The sequence below is a fragment of the Macaca mulatta genome, chromosome 3, assembly GCF_049350105.2.
Source record: "Macaca mulatta isolate MMU2019108-1 chromosome 3, T2T-MMU8v2.0, whole genome shotgun sequence".
Classification (NCBI taxonomy): domain Eukaryota; kingdom Metazoa; phylum Chordata; class Mammalia; order Primates; family Cercopithecidae; genus Macaca; species Macaca mulatta.
The window spans coordinates 106726722-106747769 of NC_133408.1; the positions used below are offsets into that span (position 1 = coordinate 106726722).

Genomic DNA, 21048 nt, shown 5'->3' on the forward strand with positions numbered 1-21048 from the left:
TAGTTATCCAGTGAGTCTGATTTTGGATTCCCATTAGTCTCTTGTTTACTACCCAGTGTGGATTCTTTTGTGTGCTAGCATAAAATAGCTCTTTCCTTGCAAGCAAAATGACATTTATTTGTATATAAATTTGTATAAAACAAATTTTATTTGTATATAACCAATGTTTCTATAGTGCTATGTCCCAGGAACTATACGTCAAGGGCCTTAAAAGTGCTGTTATTATACACTCCAGGTGAGGAAACTGAGTTACAAGGAGGGAACGATTTTCCCAAATAACAGCTAGTGGCGGAGCTGGGATTTGAAACCAGACAGTCTAGCATTTGGGTTTCTGTTTCACTGTGTAGCTTCTCATCAGCTAATATGCCATTGAAAGTTATATCATTTTGTCATCTGATCATTCTGTGTGGGCTTCATAATACGTTAGTTACTAAGCCTGTCATATAGATATTTTCTTTGAAAGAAGACATATCAAAACAACTAAGTATATTTACAGTGGCAGATAAACTGTATCCAAGGTCATGCCTTGTTTAGCAATATGGCAAAGGAGGGGGCTTTGTTCTTTTTAAGGAAATAATAGATGTTCCCTAAAATGTGTTTCACTTAAAAAACAGCTTTATAATAAAAATTTGCAAATATTTCCATAAACTACATTCACTGAAAATAAAATTACCTTGAAAAAATTATAGAAACTAAAATGTAACTATAACTATACCTTAGGGGTCAATTTAGACAAACACATTCTGACTTTTTCTGGTAACATCAATTATAACTGCCGTAGAAACTGCTAAATATTTTTAAATCTACTACTCAGCTGCTACCTAGCAAAACGTAACTGATTAACTTTCTTCCCACAGTCATTTTTTTGTTGAGTTTGGGTTTCAAATAAAATTTCTAAAGTAAACATTGTCTCATATCAAAAAAGTATACCCCAACAAGAATTTATAAGTATATTTATTTCACAACATTATTTTTTAAACACTTATCATATTGACCACAATGGAAAGAACAGTAGAAGTTTCCTAGCTACATCATATCTTGCCTACCAGCTTAGCGGTCCTTAACTCCAAGTTTTCAAGAGGAAAATATTCTGAGGCGAGGTTGTAAAGCCAAAAAGTAGTAGGAAAAGTCTCAAAGTTTTAGGCAGTATACATTATTGTAATTGTTTGTCATCCAAAATGTATAAAAATTACCCTCCAGGAGGAGAGTAAAGGTCATTTCAAGCTCTTGCTTCTTTGTTCACAGTAAAACTAAAAGCTATTTTATGAAGAGTAGGGATGTTTTCTTTCACATTGACTTCAGGACTAAAGAGTAATTCCTACCACATGCTGCTCTTTCCAAATATCCCATCTGAGATCTGCAAGGTTTGCCTTAATTTTGCTCCACTTCTTTCATTGCATAATACAGCTTTTCATAACACTATTGCCATTGTTCAGTGTAGTACATATTTATATTTTTCCTAGGTGTGCCACTATCAATGATTTTTAAAAATCCGTGGCCACCTAAACCACATACACTTCATATTTTAATAGTTTTCAAAGCTGAAGTCCTTTCTAGACAAATTTTTTTTTTTTTTTACACACTTCGGTTTGCTTTCGTGTAAATTTTAGAGAGCCATTCAGTAGTATTTGTTTTTGTTTTTTGGTGAGCACGGCTAGCACTTTAGATTTTGAAGTACTATACTTTTATATTAGAGTAGAACAGCCCTCAGTCCCAGTGCCCTTCCTGGCCACGTCTTTGACAATAGCAGGTATTGTAACAGTAGTCTTCAGAGAACAGTCTACAGATATTTTTCTTCCCAGGGACTAACAGTAAACGGTCAGAGCTCATCATCCTATCCCTATAGGTGAAATATTTTTCTCTGTAAGTACACACCCTTGTAATTTCTTCCTCTGCCATTACACTTGCAGCAGTTTACCCTCATCAGTATGTTATTTCATTACTTGAACTACCAGTCAGTCCACCTCACCTCAAGTAGTTATTAAATGCCACTTTGTACAAGTCACCATGGAAGGCAATCTACACAGAAGCTGTAAGATGATGCCACACCTCCGCCAAGCTTATGACAGTAGGATCTCATATTTGTTCAGTAAACAGGTCAAATATGTGAAAAGTTAAAGAAAAAAACCTTTTACCTAACAGATTAAATTGTTTAGAAAAAAATTAACTGGCAGCTACTATAACAGAATTCATATTAATGGTTGTGAGAAAGAGAGACTTGAACTGAAAATGGCAGGAGCCTCTGTAATTGAGATTTCATTCTACATTCTTTTTTTGGTTATTTATAAAAGCATGAAAGAAAACTAGTTCCAGTAGCAAAGAATATGATAGACTATCACACAGACATTTAAAAAAATAATAGTTGAATTCTGTTATAAAGGCAAGAAAAAATTGTATGACTCTTTGTTAAGTGAAGATTACAGTAGAGGATGAAAATATAATGTCATTTTTGTCAAAGAGAAACAAGTATGCATATCTAGACAAAAAATAGTGGCAGTATTAAATATAATAATTATATATGACTATTATAAATGTTAGATATGAGATATTAGATTACAGGTCATTTTATAACAACAGGCTGTATATTGTGGCTGATGGCACCTGAGTTTCACTGAAGAGTTCTTATAAAACAAAGAACTATTTGATGCTCATGAATTCTTTCTTTTTTTAATACTTTAAGTTCTGGGATACATATGCACAATGTGCAGGTTTGTTACATAGGCATACATGTGCCATGGTGGTTTGCTGCACTCATCAACCCATCATCTACATTAGGTATTTCTCCTAATGCTATCCCTCCCCTAGCCCCCAACTCCCTGACAGGCCCCAGTGTGTGATGTTCCCTTTCCTGTGTGCATGTGTTCTCATTGTTTAACTCCCACTTATGAGTGAGAACATGTGGTGTTTGGTTTTCTGTTCCTGTGTTAGTCTGCTGAGAATGATGGTTTCCAGTTTCATCCATGTCCCTGCAAAGGACATGAACTCATCTTTTTTATGGCTGCATAGCATTCCATGGTGTATACGTGCCACATTTTCTTTATCCAGTCTATCATTGATGGGCATTTGGGTTGGTTCCAAGTCTTTGCTATCATGAACAGTGCTGCAATAAACATACTTGTGCATGTGTCTTTATAGAACGATTTATAATCCTTTGTGTATATACCCAGTAATGGGATTGCTGGGTCAAATGGTATTTCTGGTTCTAGATCCTTGAGGAATCACCACACTGTCTTCCACAATGGTTGAACTAATTTGCACTCCCACCAACAGTGTAAAAGCATTCTTATTTCTCCACATCCTCTCTAGCATCTGTTGTTTCCTGACTTTTTAATGATCACCATTCCAACTGGCATGAGGTAATATCTCATTGTGGTTTTGATTTGCATTTCTCTAATGACCAGTGATGATGAAGTTTTTTTCATGTTTCTTGGCCACATAAATGTCTCCTTTTGAGAAGTGTCTGTTCATATCCTTCACCCACTTTCTGATGGGGTATTTTGTTTTCTTGTAAATTTGTTTCAGTTCCTTGTAGATTCTGGATATTAGACCTTTGTCAGATGGATTGCAAAAATTTTCTCCCATTCTGTAGGTTGCCTGTTCACTCTGATGGTAGTTTCTTTTACTGTGCAGATGCATGTTAGTCTAATTAGATCCCATTTGTCAATTTTGGCTTTCGTTGCAATTGCTTTGGTGTTTTAGTCATGAAGTCTTTGCCCATGCCTATGTCTTGAATGGTACTGCCTAGGTTTTCTTCTAGGGGTTTTATAGTTTTAGGTCATCATCCTATCCCTTACATTTAAGTCTTTAATCCATCTTAATTTTTCTATAAGATGTAAGGAAGAGGTCCAGCTTCAGTTTTCTGCATATGGCTAGCCAGTTTTCCCAACACCATTTATTAAATAGGGAATCCTTTCCCCATTGCTTGTTTTTGTCAGGTTTGTCAAAGATCCGATGGTTGTAGATGTGTGGCATTATTTCTGTTCCATTGGTCTACATACCTGGTTTGGTACCAGAACCATACTGTTTTGGTTACTGTAGCCTTGTAGTAGAGTTTGAAGTCAGGTAGCATGATACCTCCAGCTTTGTTCTTTTTGCTTAGGATTGTCTTGGCTACAACGTGCTCTTTCTTGGCTCCATATGAAATTTAAAGTAGTTTTTTCTAATTCGGTGAAGAAAATCAGTGGTAGCTTGATGGCGATAACATTGAATCTATAAATTACTTTGGGCAGTATGGTCATTTTCACCACATTGATTCTTCCCATCCAGATCCTCATGAATTCTTTAGGTTAAAATGCTCAACTGGGGCCTGAGAACGCTGATGGCTTCACCACTGACTAGTCAATTCATTTACAGGTCAAAATCAAACAATATCTTTAAAAAATCTGTGTCTGCTATATTGTTTGACACTGCCATTCTCAATGAATTATACCCATGATTTCTTAGCTCTTTTTCTTCTGATACTGAACCCTCCATCCCTCTTTTGGGATGTTATCTGATTATTAATTTATACTTGATTTGTAATTTTTTTTGTCAAGCAAGTTTTACATGGTGTTCCTATTCCCCATATTATAAGCTTTTCATATGGGGACACTATTGAGATGCTTTTCTTTTATGTAACTCTTAACTGTATTTCATCAATTCTGTGACAAGCATACTTTTATGTTTCAAAATCTCTGCAATTGAAATACATTATGCAATCAATGAAATTATAATTATTTGGCAGCATTTTTTAATTGTTACACAAAATAATGGTGTGTCTGATCATCAGTGATGTCTTATGCCTGGGTAAATACAGTATATAAATTGCTATTTGTTTCAGTCAGAAAAATAAAATAGGCAGATGAACCTAACATATCTAAACAATGGTAAATAAAAGAAATTCCTGAATTAAGGTATTTTTCACTTTTTACTGTGACTTAATTTTGAATCAGTATTTCACTGGCCAGGCCAAATTTTCTGTGAAGATAATGAGAGCTAAAACACTGTGAATGCAAGAAAAAGACAGTAACTAAATGTCCTAAAATCATCTTGTACAAAGTGTCATTATTCATTAGTACATTATTCAAAGTTTATTATTCAGTGAGCTGAATTTGAAGGGAATATGACTAGTTAACCTAGTTAATACTCTACCTGAATGAGAATTCACCCCTTTCATCTAACAGCCTATATTATTCATTAGTGAAACATTTTTTATGATAGCTTCTTCAGAACTAACCTTAAATGCAGCTTCTAAGCCATTGCAGTTAAAGAAAGCTTCACAAATAATTGTCCCAAGCCTTCTGTCAAATTCCAGAGTTTTGGACTTAAATGCCACATAATCACTTTCAAATTCCTGTAAAATTCAAAGTGAAATATTAGTGCATTGGAAAGAATCCAACAGTGAAAATAGCAATCACACAAGCGTGACCTTACTTTAGCTCTCTCTCGCCTTCTGAGTGAATTTATTTTTCATAGCAGGATTCCAGGGAAGATCAAGAAAGAGCTATATCTGACTGACTACAAGTGCCACCTTACAGAATCACTGAAAGCTTAGTACTTTTCCCCTATGCTTTCCCAGTGCTTTTCAGTGGCTCAGGCCCCAACAGCAGTGCTTTGGTCCACGTGCTCACATAGAAGCCTCAGTCTCTCCTCCTTATCCCAATTCATTTTGATTATAAATGAAAAAGTGAAGTTTTTCAGAAAATAAAAAAGAACCTATCCTCATTATAACTTTAGTCCATCTATAAGTTTAAACAGGAAGAGTTTTTGTTTGCTTTTTCACGGAGTTGAAAATCTACATGGAAACACTATTTCTTCAGGTGTAAACTGAAATCCACAGGTAAGAAAACATCATTAGTGATACAGAGGAAACAAATACTCTTACATTTTCCCAGTTTTTTATTAATATGTAGTTAACATCCCTCAGTTTCCTCCTAATACATAACCATGGTTATGTATGAAACGGTGAAAGAATAACTATGATCTTCATAGCATCACAGTTGAGTCTCCAGTAAAGAAATCCCAGGATTTCAGAAACATTTTGGTGCTTTACAGTCAAAAGGCCTCTGAAGTACACACAACAGATTTCTCATAATGAAGGCCTTTGCCACCTCTGTAAACTGAGCCTCCATCTATTAACAGTAATAACAGTAATAGAATAAATGACAGCTAGCATGTAAGTAATTCTGTTCTAAATGTTTCACATGATTAACTCACCTCTTACAACATCTCATGTAGGTAATATTTTTTTCCGCATTATAGGTGACAAAACAAATTCAGAGAAGTTAAACGATTCACCTAAAATCACACCACTGGTAAATGTCAGGGCTGGAATTTAAAGCCAGGCAACCTGGCTCCTGATCCCAGATGCTATGTTTCTTTGAAGGAATATACCTGCTAGGGTCTGAATGTTTTATGTCCTTGAAAAATTTTATTTTGAAATCCTAACCCTTAACACGATGATATCAAGAAGTGGTGCTTTCAAGGGTGACTAGGTAATAAGTGTGGGATCTTCATGAATGGGATCAGTGCCCATATAAAAGAGGCCTGAGAGAGACCCCTCCATCCTTCTGCCAAGTAAGGACACGGCTAGAAAGTGCCATCTGTGAACTAGGATGTAGCCCTCCCCAGACACTGAATCTGTGGGAGCCTTGCTCTTGGACTTCTCAGCCTCTAAAACTCTGAAAAATAATTTTCTGTCATTTACAAGCTACCCGGCTTATCGTATTTTGTTATAGCAACCTAAACAGAGGGCACCTTATGCTGAATTTCACACACGGAAAAGCAGTGTAACAGCAAAGTTCTAGGACACTATGTGTCACACACCACAATGTTATATTTAGCATCAAGAAGAAGTTTCCACTTCTGAATTAGAGCCAAGCAATCTCTTCATTCAAGGCTCATTGGCTAATAAAGTAAACACAACTTCCCAACAAGTTTTAACAAGCCTAACATCCCTCTTCTTAGTATGGTAATAGAGAACATATGGCTTAAGGTCACCAAACATTAATTGAATATTCAGAAATAAGTATCTCAGGGAGAGAAAAATATGCTAGTCTCCCTCCCTGATATCTCTCCCTCACCCCCCTCCCTCCTCACTCACTCATTCCTGAAAACAAATTTAGAACTGCACATGGGCCCTCTCCCTTGGAAAGTCCCACAGAAAATTCATACTTAATTTGTTCAAGTACAAATCTGAACTCGTTATCTTCTCTACAAAGCTGCTCTTCTTTTTATACACCCTAATAGAAACTTGGGCAACCTCCTTGACTTCTCTGTCAAATGCTCTTCTAACTACCTCTGGAGTCTCTCTATTATTCTCCATCTCTCCACTATTCTCCATCTCTCCAGGATGCCCTTGGCCCAGGTCACCATTACTGCTCATCTGGATATCTGTTAACCACTTTCTACTCTTTGCCTCTAGTCTTATCTCTGATTCATCCTCCAATGGCTGACTAAATAATCTTTTTAAAAATAGAAATCTTATCATGTCACTTTCTTATTTAGAATCCTTTAACTCACAATCTTAATTCAGAATTGTCAGTTTCTCAGGATAATGTCCAAAGGTCTTAGCATAATCTATTACATAAGACCCTATGTGGTCTGGATGCCACTTACTGCTAACTATTCTGCCACCTCTCCCAATTTCACACTCTCGGATCCAGCCATGGAGCCTTATCACATTTTGTGTCTCTCTTTCACCCACTTCTCACCTGCTTCATTTCTATTTATGTTACAGGTCTCAGTTTACATTTCACCTCCTCTGGAAAGGAGGCCTATGTAAATGTTCTCAGAGCACTCTGTACTCTTCATACCCCAGCACCGGGCACCCATATGACAACTGCCTATCTACGTTCTCCTTTGGATTCTAATCTCTGAGCGTAACTGCCAGGTTTATTTCTTTTTTCACAATTACAGTACCAATATTTAATAGAGTTCCCAGGACATACTTGTTTCTCAATAAATATGTATTACAGAATAAATGATGTGCTAGTATTATTCAGAAATCATTATAAAAATGTTACTGTATTCTGAAAACTGCATAATTGCCTTTATTAGCATCATGAGAAGCTATTGAAGGGTTGTAATTAGAGAAAAGCCATGGTTTGACTTAGTATCTAAAAGGCACTCAGGCTGCCATGTGGAGAATAAACTAACAAAGCCAAGATGGGGAAGAGGGAGCAGTTTGGAGGCAAGCACAATAATCCAAGTCACAGAAAAGACTTGGAAATACTTTCAAGGCATATCTGAAAGAACTGGATGTTTGTTGTGAGAAAATGAGCAAGATCACAGATGACTCAAAGTTTCTATGTAGCCCATTACATATACCATTTAATGAGTTGGAGAGACAGGCAAGAGTAGGTTTGGGGAGGGATAGGCAGGGGTTTAGATCTGAATGTGATTTTGAGATGTATATGAAATATCTCAGTGGAGACGTTGAGTAGGCAGTTGTGTTTGGCATGTGTTTCTGTGGGTACATAGAAGCCAAGAGTTGAGGCTTGAGAATCTCCACCTAGATTTCAGAGAATGTGTGGAAACACCTGGATGTCTAGGCTGAAGTCAGCTGCAGGAGCACAGCTCTCATGGAGAACCTCTACTAGGGCCGTGTGGGGTTGGAAAAGGGAAATGTGGGGTTGGAGCCCCCACACAGAGTCCCCACTGGGGTACTGCCTAGTGGAGCTATGAGAAGAGCGTCACTGTCCTCCAGATCCCAGAATGGTAGATCCACTGACAGCTTACACCACACACCTGGAAAAGTTGCAGGCACTCGACACCAGCCCATGAAAGCAGTTGTCGGGACTGTATCCTGCAGAGCCACAGGGGTGGAGCTGCCTAAGGCCTTGGAAGCCCACCTCTTGCATCAGCGTGCCCTAGATGTGAGACATACAGTCAAAGGAGATTATTGTGGAGCTTTAAGACATAATGACTGTCTTGCTGGGTTTCAGACTTGCACGGGGCCTGTAGCCCCTTTGTTTTGGTCAATTTCTCCCATTTGGAAGGGGAACATTCACCCAACGCCTGTACCTTCATTGTATCTTGGATAACTAACCTGTTTTTTATTTTACAGGCTCATAGACAGAAGGGACTTACTTTGCCTCAGGTGAGAATCTGGACTGTGGACTTTTGTTTTGATGCTGAAATAAGACTGGGGGACTGTTGAGAAGGGATCATTTTATTTTGCAATATGAAGAAGGGTATGAGATTTGAGAGGGGCCAGGGGTGGACTGATATGGTTTGGATTTGTATCCCTGCCCAAATCTCATGACAAATTGGAAGAAGGGCCTGGTGGGAGGTGACTGGATCATGGAGCATGACTTTCCTCTGTTGTTCTCATGACAGTGAGTTTTCATGAGATTTGATGGTTGAAAAGTATGTGGCACTTCCCCCTTTGCTCTCTCTCTTTAAACACTATGTGAAGAAGGTCCTTGCTTCCCCTTCATCTTCCAACATGATTGTAAGTTTCCTGGGGCCTCCCAGTCATGCTTTCTGTTAAGTCTGTGGAACTGTGAGTCAATTAAACAACTTTCCTTCATAAATTACCCAGTCTCAGGTAGTTCTTTGTAGCAATGTGAAAATGGACTAATACACTACTTTAAAATATTTTTCAAGTAATTCCAAAATCTCTATTATATTGGCATTGGCATCTAATGATTGTCTTTTTTTCACTCAGTTGAGATCTTCCTGGTTCTTGGTATACTAACTGATATTCTACTGAAATTTCATATTATTATAAGACTCTGACTCTTATTTAAACCTTTTGTTTTTGCTGACTTTCTCTGATACTGCTCCAGCCTCATTATAATAAAGTAGAGACAGTCCAGGTTCTCCACTTGGCATCTATTCATCCCCAAGGGTGGGCAGGGCTCCTTGTTACAGCTGGGCTGGGACTTCCAGTTCCCCATGTGGTCTCTACTGATGCCACAAGTACAGGTGGCCTTGTTACCACTTGACCTCAGGGTGATAGTCTGGACTCTCCATCAGGTTTGCTCCAACATCAGGCTGGGTGAAGAAGGAAATCCAGGGTTCCCACATGGTCTCCAGACACCATAGAGAATGAAGTTAATTCCTGGCCAGGAGGAATGAAAATCATGGCTTCTTATGTAGTCATCTCTGACACCACCCCAGCAAGGGTGGGAGTTGGAGCATTTTCAGACAGACAGGGTGTAAGTCTAGGTTCCCCATTCACCTTTTCCTGGCAAGGGGAGGGGTGGGGCACAGTTTCTTCTGTGGTGTTTGGCTAGAGTGGAGAGATTATGGTTTGACAGATCTTCTTTTGTGCTAAGTTCTCTCCTTCTTGAGCCTTTGGCTAGGGAGAGATCAGGCTTTTACTGGCCTTTTTTTCTGGTCTGTGCCCACTGGCATTTCCTGGTTGCCAGTGTTTTCAGCTCCAAGTCTGTTACTTCCGGCAACAGGAAAATCCAGGGAACTCATCACGTTGTTGTTTCTTGAGTCCCAATATCCTTAGCCACTCTGCCTTTTTATTTTCACCTTTCAGATTCTTCTTATGTCTGTTTTATATATAATGGCCAGTGGATTTTTTTGTCTTTTTTTTGGCTCAGATACTGTTATTTCATTTCAGAAATAAGTAACACATATAGACACATTTCTCTTCCTGCCTGCCCAGAAAACCACTACCCCAAAGTAAGTTTCAATCTTTCCCATGTATGTTTTTATACTTTTGTTATAAACATCATAATATATATACATAAGTGTGCATTGAACACTTTTTCTTTACATTTCCTTGAAATACACTTAAGAATTCTTTCTTAATTGCTTACAGCACAAAGACCAGGCCTTCACGAGTAAGCTGAAATAGAGCACTGACACTAATATTAGACTAATTTATGCCCACAAAATGCTTTGGCCTAAAATATTCTAAGAAGCAAGGAGAACATCTGTCTTACCTCAAAAGAGCTGTTTATAAGCACAATCTCTCACTTACTTGCTTGATAGGGTCTTGGCTTAAGCCCCAGAAAGGATCAAACACATCATCCATACCCTCTATCAGAGTTTACATCTTTCAAGAGGGTCTTGAGTCAGTATTAATATCTTCTGGGATCTCAGATCTTGGCTTCCTTTTATCTCCTCTCCCCTACAACTCCAAGAACAGTCCCTTAAACCAACTTGGTGCTTCCTTTCTGGGCTTCCTGCAATAGACATTTTCAAGGGCTGTTTGTGGCCGCCAAGCTTGCTGAGGCCTTTCGGGCAGGCAAGGAAGACACATTCTTGGAATATGTATCAATCCTATACAAGATGAATTGCTGTCCTTCTTGGGTAATTACCTTCCCACCAAGCAGCTGTTTGGTCTCCTCAAGGGATAATATCATGTCGGAGCCTCAGAGTTAATCTCCATTGCCAGCAGGTAGGATAATCAGCAGCAACAAGAGCTAGAGGAGTCTCGGTCACAGGTGAACCATGCTATTGTATAATGGCCAGTGTTTTAGTTGCACTTAGTGGGAGGAATAGGGAAAAGTACATCTCCCTCTTTCCAGAAGCAGACATTTCTAGTAAAATTTTAAACAATGATATCTACTAAACAACATTTTAAAATAAATAAGACAAACTTTCGTATACAAAACTGATGGAATGTGCAGTTGTTTTAAGATGAGCAATGCTATTGTAGTGATACAGAATGACTGTCAAAATATAGTAAGTGATAAAAGCAAGGTATAAATGCTATTAATGCAAAAGCAGAAAACAATGTATATGCCAGTGCATGCACCAAATATCTCTGGAACATCATATAAGAAATTTTTAATAGAGATGCCTTTGGGGAGGACAAATGGAAGACTAGGGAAAAGGCTATAGGGTGAGAAAAAGAGGACCAAGTTTTTACAAATGTTACCTTTCCAAAAGAATTACTAAGGAAGGTTGCTAAATAATTCATTTCATCTTGAATAATATGCAGGCAAAACATGGAAATACTGTGTATGACTAATAAAGATGAAATCTGTATAATTAAAATGAGAAAACACTACATAAAGTAATAGCAAAGGAATAGTTCAGTGGGTGACAGCAGAACAATAGACTCGTTCTAGGAAACAGAATACAACCTAGTACAGGTGAACTAAATAACTACTTTTAAAATGTATTTTAGATTCTGATATCATGGTGAGCTAGGCACCTGAATAAAGCTTCCCACTGAAAATCAGCAGAAAAACAGGCACAGCTACCTGGATCCCTCCATCTCCGGGCACGGGTCCTCAGGTGAGTTCCCCCAGATGAACTTATTCCTTTCATTTCAATGAGGACACAACAAGCAAGATAAATACTAACAGGGTGGTGCAGTGAAAAGAATGCAGAGGTTGGGCGTGGTGGCTCATGCCTGTAATCCCAGCACTTTTGGAGGCCGAGGCAGGTGGATCACTTGAGGCCAGGAGTTTAAGACCAGCCTGGCCAACATGGTGAAACCCCATCTCTATTAAAAATACAAAAGTTAGTTGGGCGTGGTAGCACACTCCTGTAATCCCAGCTACTCAGGAGGCTGAGGCAGGAGAATCATTTGAACCTGGGAGGCAGAGGTTGCAATGAGCCGAGATCATGCCACTGCACTCCAACCAGGGTGCAGGGTGACAGAGTGAGACTGTCTCAAAAAAAAAAAAAAAAAAAAAAAAAAAAAAAGCAAGCCCGGGTGCAGTGGCTCACGCTTCTAATCTCAGCACTTTGGGAGGCCAAGGCGAGTGGATCACCTGAGGTCAGGAGTTTGAGACCAACCTGGCCAACCTGGCCAATATGGCGAAACCCTGTCTCTACTAAAAGTACAAAAAAATTACCTGGGCATGGTGGTGCGTGCCTGTAATCCCAGCTACTCAGAAGGCTGAGGCAGGAGAATCACTTGAAGCTGGGAGGCGGAGGTTGGAGTGAGCTGAGATCACACCATTGCACTCCAGCCTGGGCGACAGAGTGAGACTCTCTCTTAAAAAAAAAAAAAAAAAAAAAAAAAAAAAAAAAAGGAAGGAAGGGAGGGAGGGAAAATAAAAGTATGCAGGGATTGTGGTTGAGAGTTCTGGATTCAAACTTCCATTCCACCAACTGGAAACTATAATCTCAGATAATTTAGTGAAACTGTCATTTGCCTAGGGGACCACTCTCTGGGTTATAGTGAGAATTAAGCAGGTATATAATGTGGGAAAACTCTGGCACCATGCCTGGCACCCAGCATTGTTCCGTAAATATTAATTGGCTCTCATTAGCAGAGACTAAGTGGAGACAAGAGGTTACCCTCAACAAGAATAGCGACCATCTTTGCTTAGGTATCTGAGGGATTTCATCAAGAAACACCATAGAATGACAGCAAAATTACTGAGTCTAATATTGCTGGACTAACTGTTCAACATCAATTATGAAAAAAGCAAGTTTCTTCTCATAATTGTCTAGATTTCAAACAGTCCCCTAAGAAGATGTCAAAGAAAATACCTAAAGTAACATTCAGCAATTGAGAAACCCAAAACCATTTTTGTGGGTACACCTGATAAAATCCCCACATTCTGTAAATGGACCACAGCAGCAAACCTTTTGGTACAGCAAAGCTCAAAGCCTGATTAATAGGCTTGAGATTGATAAGAAGACAAATAAACAACAGCATTTCAAACAGCAAATTACCAGCGATCATTTCTTTAATTTACTGGAACATATTTAAACCATGTATATACCAAAGGGTAGAATGGCTGACCCTGACACACTTCCCTGTTACATAAGCACTAGTCTAGTCAGAGGGGATGGAGCAGCAGCAGTAACATGGGGCTGTATGCAATGGGAGGGGAAGGGCAGGGTTTGGGCATGTATTCATATGTACATACAAATACATGCATACACTAGGTTGGAAGTTGTTTGTTGAAATAACGTCTCAAAAATTACCAACTGATTTCATCATGAAGTCAAAGTACAGGGAACTCAGCTAAAAAGCACCAAAATGAACAGTTTATTAAGCAAAAATATACGATAAATGCAGTATTTTAAAGTAACAATGAGAGCCAAGACATGTTTTTTAAAAAAGCAATGGTCGTCTTCAACGTAAGTATGCCGATTAAGTTAACTTTTAGTTAATTCACGTTTTAATTTTAGGGAATGACCAAACTCAAGGAGCTTCTACACTCTAAGGCAAGAATCAGCCAGGAGGATGAAGGGAACTTCAGGGGAAGGTTTTGATGTCTCCAACCAGACTGAAGATCAGAGGTAAACACTGCCCACCTTCTCTGCAAAATAGAAGGGGCTTCCAAAATACAAATACCAAGCAGGTATACACCTCAAGAGCAAATGACTTTTCTATTCCTACATGTTTGTGGCTGTGCAGGCCTTAGGCAGAGACAGGAGTAAAATCAGGACCTTTGGCATTGCCAAGGCAGTGACGTCAATCAAACCTGGCCACATTCTCTAATTCTGGCACTCTGAAAACTTGCCAGTCTTTGCAGTTGTAACAAAATCAAGACTCTCTTGCTATTCAAATGTCCCCAAGGATCTTGTGCAGGCTCAGTCTCACACTCCTCCTCCACTAGCTCATTCAGCGGGGCTAACCTAGAGGCTCTCTGAAGAATCCCATTCTGTACATATTTATTGAATGCCTTCCAAGTGCCAGGCATCTTACAAGGCTTTGGGGATGAGCTCACTCAAATTATTCATCACCATGATCCTATATTCCTCATACACTTTCACAAACTGTAGGACGCTGGTTTAGCAAAGAGTCACCCACTAGAGCAGTGTCCTACCATTCACTCCACTTTCCAAAACTGACTACAATTCAGAGGGCTTAAGTTTGCTAACTACATCCTTATAAAGCTATCATACTGCACTCGTACATCAAAGAATCGATTGTTTGGCCAAATATAAACAACAGTGAATAAACTTACGTATAAAATAATAAGAACATGAGCTAAATCCTCATTCCTTTGGACTTGGGCTTCACTGTTCTTGGCAAACTACTAAAATGAAGCTATTTTTATCCTAGAACTGCAGGGATGCTCACAGGTAGCTCCCTGGCTACTAACATGCTGGAACTGACAGAGCACAGAAGCAGCTTAACTCAGAAAGCTTCCCCCTTTCCTGTGGTTGGAAATACGAAATTATAATCAGCTCTCAAGAATAACAAAAATTGTAAGAAACAACCAACATGCTAATGATACACGTAATGAATGGGGTGAAACCAAGTGTTCAGGTGAAAAAAAAAATAGCCAGTGATTCAAGAAAAGGCTAAAATAAAGCACGTGAGTTACATGGACATCAGATCAAAATGAGTTAGTGTGGAAAGTTTCTGTTTAGTATACACAAACAAGATACAAATCCAGACTGAGGTCTGCAGTTTTATCAGCCATCATTCTGAACTGAAAACGCAAAAGCTTAAGTTCTGATCCCTGATCTACTAACTAAGTAGCTACAAGACTTCAGCAAGTCATTTAACCTCTTCTGGTCCTAGAGATGTTGGAATGGACGGCTCCTATTATTACTGAGACCAATCTTCCTTTTCAGCTATGAAATTATAGGATCCCATGAAATGAAAATGCAAAGGTACAACATTACCATGTTATTGCAATCAGATGGGTCATAAGTGCTCTGTTTAAAAACTTTATAGAGTTCCATAAATTCTTCATTCATCTCATGAACTTGTCCATTTAAAATTGCTCCTTTGGTACCACCGAATTCCAGTCTTTCCAGCTTTTCAAATTCCAAAGTGCTCACAAATATATCCTTTGTAAAAAAACACAGTAAAGACCTTTCCACTACATTGAGCAGCAAAATATTTTAAAGTTTCAAATCAAGAACATTTTCAAGTGTTCAAAATCAATGAGTCAATGGACACTTACGTGACAGAAAATAAATATTAATTATTTAATTAACAAAGTCATTGCTAATTTTTAAAATTACTCTCCCATTTTCATATTTATTAAAAATTAACTCTCACTGGCCAGGTGCAGTGGCTCACGCTTGTAATCCCAGCACTTTGGGAGGCCAAGGCAGGAGGATTGCTTGAGCCCAGGAGTTTGAAACCAACCTGGGCAACAAAGACTCTGTCTCTACGAAACACAAAAAAGTGAACTAGGCATGGTGGCATGCACCTGTAGTCCTAGCTACTTGAGAAGCTGAGGCGGGAGGATCACTTGAACCAAGAGGTCAAGGCTGCAGTGAGCTGTGTTCACACCACTGCACTTAAGCCTGGGTGACAGTATGAGACCCTGTCTCTATAAACAAAAAAAAAGAATCTCTCAGTGTAAGTAACCTCTAATTCACCATAGCTAGACATATAACTCCCCCAGTTTTATATCCTCCTAAATGTAAGTCAGATCCCCAGGTAGTATCCAAAACTCCTGTTTTCATCACCCCATACTTTGCAGTGAGTCAGCTGCTTTACTGAAAGTGAGCCCAGGAAACTGTTAAGGAAGGGATATGTAAGCTGCCCTTCATTAGGTATTTCACATTCAGAGACAGAAGAGGCATTCAGACTCATTTAAGTGATTATGAGAATTCTCAAGACATAAAGCTCTAATTTTGAATGAAATAAAACAAATCTTATATCAATGACAATGTCCAAAATTCTTACAGCTTTACAAAGAAAATAAGGCAATGTCATCAATTTAAACTTTTTTTTAAAAAATCTAAGCCAATAGGCACCATACAAGTGTAAGAGTTTGTGTGTTGTATGTGTTTAATTTACAGAGCACATATTTCCATGTTTTATTTTTACCAGCGGTTTTAATATTTTTATAGTATAGCATATATTCATATACTAAAAAATAGTGTGATAATTTAAATTATCCAATGGGTTTTAGGGTATGAAATAGCAATTTTAAGGATTAAATATATAAAAGGAAAAGTGGATTTATTTACAGAGGATTAGTTTACTGCTTCCTGATTTACAACACTCTTCCAGATTAGTAAATTCTAACAGTCACTGATATATAAAGAGATTTACTTATACTCAGTGTAATAACAGAATCACAAATGAACTTTTAAAAAATCAAAATGAAAGATTTAAAAATTGCCCTTGTATCATCATAGCATTGGCCTGCTGAGCTCCTTATTGAGAATCACTGGGAAAGGAGGCCTCCACCTATGATGTAAAGTAAACCATTCCATGAATCATGTGAAAAGCTATCACCTTTTTGAACCCACCTTCAACATGAATAAGTGCAAGAAAAAAAGAATACCTCTATTTTTATCAAACGATCAAGAAACTTGTCAAATCTGCAAAACACCAGATGAGACTGGAAATCCCATGGTCTCAGCTTACTTCCCATAAAATAGCTTGCCAATTTTTTTCTATAGTTGAAAAAGCAGTTTCTGAAAGTCTTTAAGATGTTAACAGCCACCTGCACCTTTTCCAGTGACTCCTCTATTTCTCCCTTCAAAAGATCCTCAGGTGAAAGGAAAGCTGTTGCCTAGGATTTAACGAAAGGGAACAATGATCAAAACTGTGTTTAATAATTCTTCCCTGTAACTGTCTTTGTTTCGAAGAATCATTTTTAAATGCCAGTATCTAAAGGTGGGCCAGCAATGCTGAAAGAAAGCAAGCACAAATTCTAGAAATTCAGCTACTTGGACTTCGATTACATACTTGTATAAGTTAGAATTTTATACAGGAGACCCTACTATTTCTGGATTTTTACATTCTAGCAAATGACTAAATTGTTGCTAAGCCTCATTATATGACAACTGTCATGTAATTTGCATGAGTGTGCCTGCCAGCAAATATTCTGAACAATCATTTTCTCATATAAAGAATATATAAGCCAGACAAGGAAATCTATCAGAACATGAATTTTTAAAGTACACTCACTTTATCTGGTAGTTCAGGGCCACTTGCAAAGGGAAAGACCTGATTAGGAGTGTGTAACAGTGGAAATTCTTTCAAGTTAGCAAACTTCTCTTCTGGGGGCTTAAGTAACATTACAGGACATACAGTCTAGCTGACATGTCCCACATGAACTAGTTTTGAATAGAGGAAAAGAAAGGAAGAGAAGAGAAGGGTAAAAGAGAAAGAAAAGACTAGAAGATCCATGTGGCACTGGTCAAATTCTCATGGGACCAACCAACACTCCCAACTTCTTCTCTCTTCATATTTGATACCCACATTCAGAATTCCCCTCTTCAAGGACCAAGAACCTGTGCATTCTGAAGGTTCTTTTGTATGCTACCTCTTCCTGATGCATCTTAACCTCATATGAATTATAGGTTTAATTTGTGTGCCTTCAATTTTGTAGTTGCTTAGAAAGTTGTTCAAGATGTCAATGGATAATGTAATGAAAGCCCTGAGTTCAAAATAGCAGAGGGAAGCACTTCTTCCTTAAATGTAGGCATATGACCTTCCATTTCCCATTAATGAAAACAGTTTTACAGGCAATATAGGCTCTGTGCCATGAATTTGTAAGGCAATAAGAAAATCATTCATTTAGTGTCTAAAACCCCTACTGATTAGACTCCTTCCCAATCTATGCTTTTATTTCCCAATCACGTTAGATAGAAAATTAACCTCCACATGAGGGCTGCTATAATAGCAAGTCATTCAGGACAGTGAAGAGAACCACCAGGAATCCCTTAGCAATGTGAATTTTAAAAGAGTTTACACTTTGATATGGTATATGGTGTATTCCATACACCTTTATCTCTATGTATTCTTTATAGTAAATGTATCTTTTTAGGATGCTGAAAAATCTATGGCAAACGACTCCATCTTTTGCTTGAGTGGCCCCTTCTGCTTTAGCAGCCCCCTGTTACCTAATTACTTGTGTTTAAAGTAACGTCCCTAGGACAATCCATGCTTAATGTTTATTCATGTGCTTCCTGGCTGGCCCTCACACAGATGAGACAATCATAGACAAGGAACCTCCTGTTCATACAGACCACTGTTGAGTAAGGCCTCCTAAGACAGGTTATAGTACTTAATGTCCTAAATGAAAACACCCAGTCTGTCTCCTTGCATGGGGAGGCAGAATGTGTGAGGGAAAAAGCATGACCTGAGGCAGGGGCTGGCTGTGATCCTTCTAGGGGCCACGAACTACTTTTGTGATACTAGTTAAGTTGTCTCAGAGGATCTATTTCCTTAGCTGCAAAATGAGGGAAATGAATTAGGTGAATCTCAAAATCCCTTTTAGCTCATAAACTCTAAATTCTTTTCAACTTCTCACAGTACCTGCTCTGGAGCATGCCTAACCACAGCAGCTCTATCATCGCGTACTTAATGGTGCCAGCACAAACAAGCTAAAAGCCACCAGGATTTAGGATGAACTGGTCCCACTTCAGAGGACTTATAAACTAAAATACTGTTAACCAACTTATTTATCAATAAGCTGATCGATTAACCAATTTACCAATGATATTGTTAGTTTGAGGCTTGTCTCTCTGCTGCTGCTTCTCTATTCTTTTGCATGTGTTTTTACGGACTGTTGTTTTAGCTCAATCCTGACAGCTCTACTCCACTACTCAGACTTAAACTCTTCCTCACCTAGGATCTTGTAGGTGACAATGTCTACAACAGATACACCAAGCCATGGAATAGACAAGGCAGTGGCTAGAGTGGTAATGACACACAAGGACCAGGGAGTAGAGTCAGGTTACCAGAGAAGAAAGGCAAGGCATTAAGACCCCATTAGCAAAGCCTGTCTAGCATGCAAGGTGAACAGGTGATGCCTTTTATGTGTCTAGCCTAAATAATGATGTTAGTGGTCACCACTAGAAAACAAGAGAAAAGAAATACATTTGTTTTTAAAGTAACAAAGGGTTTCTGACTCTGACTGGCATTCCAGTCATAGGGTCAGGCATATAATGAAACTGAGTAAAGTAGATCAGAAACGACTGAACAGAGAAGGTCATGGTCATCTAGAAAGCACCTGTTTCACCTAAAGCAGCATTTGAAGCTGTAGTCACTGGCTGCGCCTATGGGGATGGCGCAAGCACTGAGTTTTCACTGGAGGCTGAAATGCTGGCATTTAAATGAGATTTAAGTATTAACAACAATTTTTAAATTAAAAAATATTATACAAAATAAAAACACTGCATTGATCTTTGGGCCAAATGAGCTGATAGCATGTCAGCTTATGACCTCTAATACGTAACATAGGAAGGGTTTGAATTTTCACAAAAACTTGATCAATAAATTCATGAATGCAAAGAACATGTAGGTGACAAGAGGAAATACAATTATAGAAAACATAAAATGTGTAATCACACATATCATGCAAGGTACAAATTTAAAAACATGTTACCACTAGAACACAATAAATGACCCCCAATTTTCTGAAAGATGGCAATGCTCCAAGTTGACAGGTCATAGTGAAACCTTTTACACGTTGATAATAGCAACGTAATTGATATAACCTTTTAGAAAATAATTTTTAAGTATTAAATATTGCCGAAGAGCCATGAAAAGATTGTACCTTTTGACCAACATCAGGAATTTATAGTAAGCCAATTATTCCAGTCAAAAGAGGGGATCTTTGTATAGTTTTCTGCATGTTTGTTATAATCAAGGAAGCTGGAAGCAACTATACAGCAATAACAAAATCATCTTTCAAGAAGTTAGTACAAAATTGTACATATGATAAAATGTATAAATGCTTAATAGAGTGATAAAACTGCAGAACTATTTCCATTGTTCCAACACTATGCAATGAGAATGTTTTACAATTATCATTAGCATATCATGTATTAGGTCACATTCAGACATAAAAAAACTTATTTTAAAATATGGAGCATGGTACAATGGGTGAGAACTCTATTATTGACTTGCTGGGTTGGAAAGTTACTTATCTTCCTAGGCTTCGGGGTTTTTTTCATTATAAAATGAAGCTACTAATAATACCTATGTCATAGTGTTGCTTAACTTTTGAATTTTTGTAAAGGGCTTGGAAAAGCTCCTGAATAAGTATGATATAGTGTTTGTTAAATAACTATATAAAAGTAGTAAAATTGGTGGCTGGTGGCTAGTGCTTCAGGGAACCAGCTATAGATACTGGCTAATTGTTAACTTTTGACTCCTAACATGTTGGGCATATTTACCACAAAGTCTGAAATCTGCTGTTCATAGAATCAAAGGAATCAGGTCAATGAAACCTTTGGATAGAAGCCAGAACTAAGGAACAA

The 21048-nt window shown here is 38.2% G+C and overlaps 1 protein-coding gene across 1 annotated transcript in view; it reads right to left on the minus strand.

Moving 5' to 3' along the window:
* The window catches only part of DNAH11 (dynein axonemal heavy chain 11), a 373548-nt gene that overhangs the window by 327990 nt on the left and 24510 nt on the right, over positions 1 to 21048 (minus strand). Inside the window, exons 7-9 of the mRNA XM_077996991.1 lie at positions 17118 to 17348; positions 15493 to 15660; positions 5216 to 5332 (exon numbers count right to left, since the gene is read on the minus strand). Of these exons, the coding sequence (XP_077853117.1) occupies positions 5216 to 5332; positions 15493 to 15660; positions 17118 to 17348 (516 nt within the window). The remainder of the gene's footprint in view (positions 1 to 5215; positions 5333 to 15492; positions 15661 to 17117; positions 17349 to 21048) is intronic.